The sequence below is a fragment of the Parambassis ranga genome, chromosome 5 (genome assembly GCF_900634625.1).
Source record: "Parambassis ranga chromosome 5, fParRan2.1, whole genome shotgun sequence".
Lineage (NCBI taxonomy): Eukaryota > Metazoa > Chordata > Actinopteri > Ambassidae > Parambassis > Parambassis ranga.
The window spans coordinates 27,011,043-27,018,240 of record NC_041026.1 but is presented as its reverse complement, the minus strand read 5'-3'; the positions used below and the strand labels follow the sequence as shown (position 1 = coordinate 27,018,240).

The 7,198-nt window shown below is 38.7% G+C and overlaps 1 protein-coding gene across 1 annotated transcript; it reads right to left on the bottom strand.

The window, feature by feature from the left end:
* Positions 1–950: 950 nt before the first annotated feature.
* LOC114436035 (eukaryotic translation initiation factor 4E type 3-like) lies at positions 951–7,198 on the bottom strand. The gene is made up of 7 exons (XM_028406081.1): positions 6,854–7,198; positions 5,075–5,147; positions 3,478–3,572; positions 3,148–3,208; positions 3,006–3,072; positions 2,752–2,907; positions 951–2,380 (listed from the first exon to the last, which is right to left on the bottom strand). Exons 1-7 carry the CDS (start codon positions 7,039–7,041, stop codon positions 2,334–2,336), a joined length of 687 nt encoding a protein of 228 aa, XP_028261882.1. The 5' UTR covers positions 7,042–7,198; the 3' UTR covers positions 951–2,333.

The window sequence follows — 7,198 nt, the reverse complement described above, 5'->3', positions numbered from 1 at the left end:
TGGAGATGACTGGTGTCAGCTTAAATTAAAGAAGAACAGAAGCTCTTCCCCAATCAAGTGTTTTTTTTTCCTCTTTGTAGCTGCTGCAAACAGGGTCAGCTATTCTTCCCTCTGATCATTACAGCAACGTTTCCAAACTGCACAAACTGCCAGCTGCTGAATAATTATCATGTTTTGACAATGGATGCAATCACTTTTGTGAGATGGTGAGTCCATACCGGCAATTTGTCTAACCGCTTCAATTGGCCATGCAGCTCAGAGCAGAGGCAGATTTACTCTGTGCCGGTTTTTTTAAATTTCTCACTAGTCCTGTGAATGTATTTTATTACCCTAGGGGACACACAGGCACTCTATAAAAACTAGGCAAAACTGTTCATGTACGGTAATAGCTCATCCTCAGGTACTGCACATCAAATCTTCTGTATTAGACGGTGATGTTTGGAGATCATAACTTATTTTGTGTGTTTCAGCTGCAGCTTATAATACAGAGATCTCTGAGGACGGTAAAAGCATTGTTGCTGGGTATTTATGTGTTTTCTATGTGAATATAACGTGTTTGTGAATGAGACTGTAATAGTTGGCTGTTTAAATTCCTCAAATCATTTAGTTGTTTTCTTGTGTTGTAGGTATAGAAGTCATCCTGGTTCCCTTGACAAAAAGCCAAAGGTTAAGATTGAAGTTTAGTTAAATGTATGAAGGGGGTTAAGCAATATTCACCATGGGTAAATATTTTAAACAAACTTACTTGGAAAGCCACTACTGCTCTGTTTTCCTAACCTTTACACTTACTGTTTGAGAGGTATGTTCCATACTGCCTTAGTTGAGACAGCGTTACTGTACAACTGAAATGAATCAGCACAAGATCCTATAAGACTGCGACATATTATACTGTATATAAGACAATATGCAAAAAGAATCCCAATAATATGAAGTGTGTTTTCAGCTCCATTTTATTTATTTTGCCTATCTCACTGCAAAAAAATCATGTTTACAAGGAAATAATGTCCCCTTTTAACTATCAACCAGTCCAAAGTTGAACTACAAAAGTGACATGACACAATAATACCAGAAGCACTGAGTTTACTGTAGCCTACACTGCAATAAAACAATATGTTAACAGGGTTAGTGAAGATTCAGTGATACAGTTGCAGAAAAATGGCCTCATTTTAAAGGGATCTGAAAAAACAGTACTATTTATCCACGATGGGATCACATTTTTAAAGTAACAGTACATCACGACTGTTAAAGCATGTCACGTCCATCTCGCAGGATGTTTTTGAAACATACAGCATCAACATAAACTGCTAAATACGGGCATGGCGTGACCCTACATGACCCCATTTAAAGCGAATAATGCTCCATTTTCTCAGCAGTTATTGTTGTAAGGACACAGTCCAGTAGGCAGGATGTAATAGAAGGAGAAACGAGTAGAGACAAGTACTAAAGAGCACCACTAGTTGAGCCAAAAATGTGCAGTATCTCCTCAGAATAATACAGCGAATAATCCTTGCCTCTGTTTAGGAGAGCAGGGGGTCTACTTTCAACACGTGTTGTGAGAGAAACATCTAACATGGTGAGAACATTCCTGGAGGCACCTTTCAGGACGGGTTTTGCTTTTCACATAAAGCTGTAAAAAACATTTCATCAAGCAAATGTACAGTTTCTGAGGGCCATATCTGTGCTGGATTGTGTTCTGATCCCCTGTGATGGCTTTATAACTGAAGGACATTTGAGACTGGAATAGGTAGTCATGTGCAATACTTTCAAGTGCTACCCTGATTTAAGTTGATGTACACTTGACGAACTTTGAAGAAACCGAATGGGACATTCACGCCATCCTAATGGAAAAAGTCCAGCTGAATAAAACACTTTTATCGTTAAGAAATATACGGCAAAAAAGTGCTTTGGCACTGAAGAAGCTGATTAAATTAAAACAAGATGTATATGACAGACATCTCAATTTAACAGTTAAAACATACTAGGTTTTGCTGTTATCTGTACATCAGGAATAAATTGGGAGGTCCATAGACTGTGCAGAGGACAGGACCATGACAGTGCAGTTCAGTATAGCAGGAAGTTAAATCCAACTAATGAACTTGGGATGAGATTTACGATGGATATACATTCTCTGAAGATTTCAGAGCTTTAGGACGCACGAGAAATGAAACAAGGCATCAGTCATTAAAAGTTATAAAAATATATTGGTAACCTTTTCTTGTTGAAAGCAAAATAATATCCTAGATACATTTGTGGACAGCGCCTTTGCCTCAAGGCAGGTATAGAGTTCAGGTTTTTTTGTTGTTTTTTTTTGTTGAAAAAAAGTGCAATACAATCTAATGTCTTGAGCGTCCCCCCTCAAAGGCATGATGTTCCATGTGAGCTGAAAAAGTCAAAGTGATTGATGGTCATTATAAACTTTTGAACTGCTTGACATAAATACAGTCCATTATGTATTCAGGACAGTTAGACCTTGACTACAGAAATAAGACTAAGTCTAATACTAATAAATAAAACCATACCCATCAAATATTCAGTTATTAAGAATATAATTGCAACAAGCTTATTTAAAAGGCAGCGACAACACTAGCGCACCATTTATGCAATGTGAAGCAGGTATGAATGCATAAATCATCCTCTGGTATGCCACTTAAAATATGTGAGGCTAATTCATTACCTACAATCTGTCATGACAGTTTCATCATTCTGCAATATCATATCAAACTATGCAAGTAGAAAAATAGTTATACTTACACTTATAAAAAACAGCTTTAAAAGATATGTATGGGAGCAACTCATAGACTTTCCCCAAGATATTTGCTTCGTTAGCAAGAGATGCATCTCTATTCCACACTTGTACAACGTCTTCCCGATCTCGGACGCTAACACTGACGCCAACGACCTCATCATCTAGAACACAAGAGAGGAAGCAAAACCAAGGCAGGTGTTGAAATACATCTTTCTGTATGGAGGCAGTACCAACATCTTTGAAAGAAAGCAAATTGTACCTGAGGCACAGTAATCTGCAAACTGCTCCCCAATAGTAGCAAGTAACAATTCTTTCCAAACTGCAGACTGAAACACAGAAAAAGCTCATTAGGAATACAGATAAGATATTTTTGTAAAACAGACAAACAGAACAGCACCTACACTGTTTTCTTTTGGAATTTTCATCTTCCATACTCCTCCTTTTGCATTACTTTCTTCTTCCCTGTTGGAGTACAAGACATCGAAGGCAACAAAGGAGAACAGAGTTGTGTCAGTTAATGACAAAATTACAAACATGGATAAATGTCCATCCTAATGAACTTTAAATGTAGTAAACTACTAAAGACTAACAGCATTTGTTAATATATACACCACAAATTATTACACAGCATAACATGTCATTACAAGGCAGATTCTGTATGCACTACAGTTTTAACTGTCTTCTGTTTATGCCACTGACAAAGAATATAAATTTAACGATAATAAACTTACCACAGTGGCCTCCGTTCTCCACGCATTAAGTGGTAGCTACATCTCAAAGGCAGGGCTGTGACTGGTGGGATGTTGTTATATACACTCCAGAACGTCTGCACAAAGAAAAAAAACAGACATGTCATTCTACTGTCTGATCCCTACTGTATTGTAGTTGTACAATAACAATATGCCAGGTAATGTACAGATCAATTACAGCTTTTATTTTCAAACTGTGAATTATCATCCATACTGAAAATCAATCTGTCTGTGCTCTCTGCTGGACAAAATATGTAATCACACTGAAGCCTGGTTTGGCAGTTCTGTTCTGTTTTTGTTATTTGTCTGCTGCCACATACACCAACATGTTAATCAGGCCAACACATTAGCCTGTCTGTGTTAAGCTGTAGTGCACAAGGAGCAGCTGTCTGTGAAAGTCAGTTTTTTGTACTCCAATTTTGAATTTTTTTTTTTTTTTTTGCTGCATTTTTGTCCTTTCGGAACAATCTGAACATTACTTTCTCATTTTATCCAAAACCGCATATTCATTTTACAATCACATGTGGAAAAACACTATAAGAACCACAAAATGAAAATAAACGTATGAGTTGTCGAAGTTACTTCCTTTTTAGATACACTTGAATCATTTCTGCAGCTTACAATTTTAAAAATGCCAGTTCCACTACAAAACCCATGTTGTGTCAAATTTTGCCAGTTTTTCTGGTTGCATTATGCTCCATACAAATACACCACAAATCAGTTTTATTGTTTAGCCTTAATGCTCAGTCCATTAAATAAACACATTAGCAGTGGTATTGTATCTATCTAATACATTAAAGCTGAAAATATAACCTGATTCACAAACCCTAAACATTGCAAGTTACATTAATGAAAGGTTCGCTGAGGAAATCTCTATCAAACAAATAGTAGGGATGTCCCGATCAGGTTTTTTTGCCCTTGAGTCCGAGTCCGAGTCGTGTGTGTGTGTGTGTGTGTGTGTCACACACGCAGCGGCTCATCGAGGTCTCGAACCAGGACCTCTCGTGCCAAAAGCGACTGTCATACCCCTACACTACAGGACACAGAACCACCCTGCACAGAAGGCGTTAACTTTGAGAGTCCTAATAAATATATATTCGGGTGGTAATGTCCGATTCCGATCGAAATCACGTAATCGGGCCCGATTTCCGATCACGTGATCGGTTTGGGACATCCCTAACAAATAGTGTGACCTACCTTCCATTCAATACAAAGGATCTGTGCATTATAGTGTGTTTAATATACTGTACCATGTGAGAAGCTGCTACCAACGTTCATCTACAACAACATACAAAAGCTATACATATGCCAGAAAAGATAAATAGCAGTCCAGTTTAAATTTCACTAGCACAAGCAGATTTATGTTATCATTAAACTTTGCACTGGATCCTCATGTTTCATGATAACAGGGTTTTGCTTTTTCCCACCAATTAAACTGTAGCTTTAAGCTCCAGTGACATGCTCATTCCCCTGCATCATGTAAGCTCATCTCAAACCAGTCTGACTTTTAGCCAAGTCATGTGCTTGATCTTTCTGCTATTAAGATGATGAAGATCTCTAAGCTCACATCGAAGCTCACCTGAACAGTTTGCACTGTGTAGATCTTCTTCAGATTAGATTCACATTCAGCAGCCGTCGTGCCCGGCAATGACCTTAAAGGACAAGAGAAAACGGTTTTAGCCAACACTAGAAGACACAGCAGTTTGTCTCTTTCTCTCTCTCACACACACACACAAAACATGGTCAAGGTTTCTGATTTTAATATGAAAATGACCTTTATGTAGTATATCAAATCTATACTGATTGAATAGTTTGCAGTGTAATTACACTACAGTGTTAACAATATATCTATTGAGTAAAATTACCTTTGATATTAGCCAATCACAGATACCAGTGTGTATACGCTGATGCAGAAAAAGATGCTTGGGTAATTTAGAAATATTATTATTATTATTATTACTATTATTATACGGTTTGCATGACTCCACTGCTTAACAACAGTAGATTGTCTCACCATTGTACCATGTTGGAGCATACGTATATATCCACAAAACCAATTGCTTTTCTTTCATAGAATAAAAACCATTTAGTTTGTTTTGGCATGTTAGCAAATGCAGCAACGTGTCAGCACAGAGCAGCAGGAGTCACATTTCACAAGTGACAAGAAAATGGCAGAGGATATGTTGTCCGAGAGAAATAAAAAGGAAACCCAATAACATTAATGAACTGTCTGATGAAGACCAAAATCAGGCCTGTAGTGAAATCTGCATCTGAGTTATTGGAAGACCTGCTGTGAAAGTAAGCACTAACATTATTGCTAAATATCTTTCCTTGTAAAATTGTAATAGGTACCACTGTTGTTGATACAAGTTCATTAATCAGCGGGACAGTTTCCTCACAGAGGGCATCCCCCTTTTAAGCCCTGTAGCAGCATCACAACTATTTTATGAAGTACAATCCATGATGAGAGTATAAAAAACAATGAGCCCATGGCTTTTAATAACACTGTCCCTGACAACCATTATGTCCTCCTGCTTATCACATCAGTTATATAGTGAGCTAGCTAGCTAGCTTGCTAGCAGCACATATTTGTGTGGTCGTATTTTTTCTTCATGGGACCATTTCTATATGAGCTCATTAAGAGTGAGCTTTTGGGTCAGTCTGAGTAAACAAATGTTTTTTTAACCAGCATTATCATGTACAACTTGTACAACATGTTTAATTAGATCCCATCAGGGGAAATCCAAGTATCTGGTAGCATCCAAAAGAATCAAATTCAATAAAAACAATATTACAACACACAGTTAATGATTATTAATGATCTAATATGTAAAACGTTTCAGTCCTAATATAGAATGATTGTTGACAACTTGGTCTCTGTGCCATTCAATGTTGGAAACCTTTACAAACAATAAACAAAGCATGTCATGACCTCATTATGTTTAGGATGCATTTTAATGACAGCTGGAGAGGCACTTTGCACCACGGAAGGACTCTGAATAGATGACAGTTTTTTAGAAAATGGAATCATGTCACTTTCACCCTTAAACCCTCACGACCCCGCTGCTGCTGGGAAACTAACTTCAGTCGCCTGTTCGCTGAAGAGGGAAACTTTTCCCCTCCGAGTCATTTCTTAGGGCCACAGCGCAGCAGCGAAAATATGAGCTGTCCTGTCCGCGCTGTTAGGATGTGCAAATAAAAGAAGGTCATGTTAAACGCAAACACTTCTCCCGCTACATTTAGCTCCTGGAGGCCTTCGGAAAAGCTGTGGCCTTGAATGATATATTTCCCTGCATCGTCCCTGCTCGTCCCGGGGCTCGAAATTCAAAGACAATGCGGAAGAAAGAGAAAATACCACCTGTCCAGCCAAAACGTCCAAGGTGAGTGCAGGGGGAGCGTTGTCGTCTCGTCTTCTCGGTGTTTCTTTGTGATGTTTTCCAACTCTTTCTCGTCGATGTCAATGCTGTTTTCAGAGGAAACTGTCTGGCCGCTCAGGCCTCCTCTGTCCATCTGGACAGCGTCTGTGTGACCCGCGGGAACCGCCATTTCAGCAGGCACGAAGCTAAACCTTTACCTGGTCCTGTATGAATCCCCTTAATAAAAACACCCGGTTTGGCTTTATCTCCAGATACAGAAACACACTACCGCTTTTCCGCCCACCAACCGCTGACGTCTCTGCGTCACTGCAGAGAGACGCCGCCGT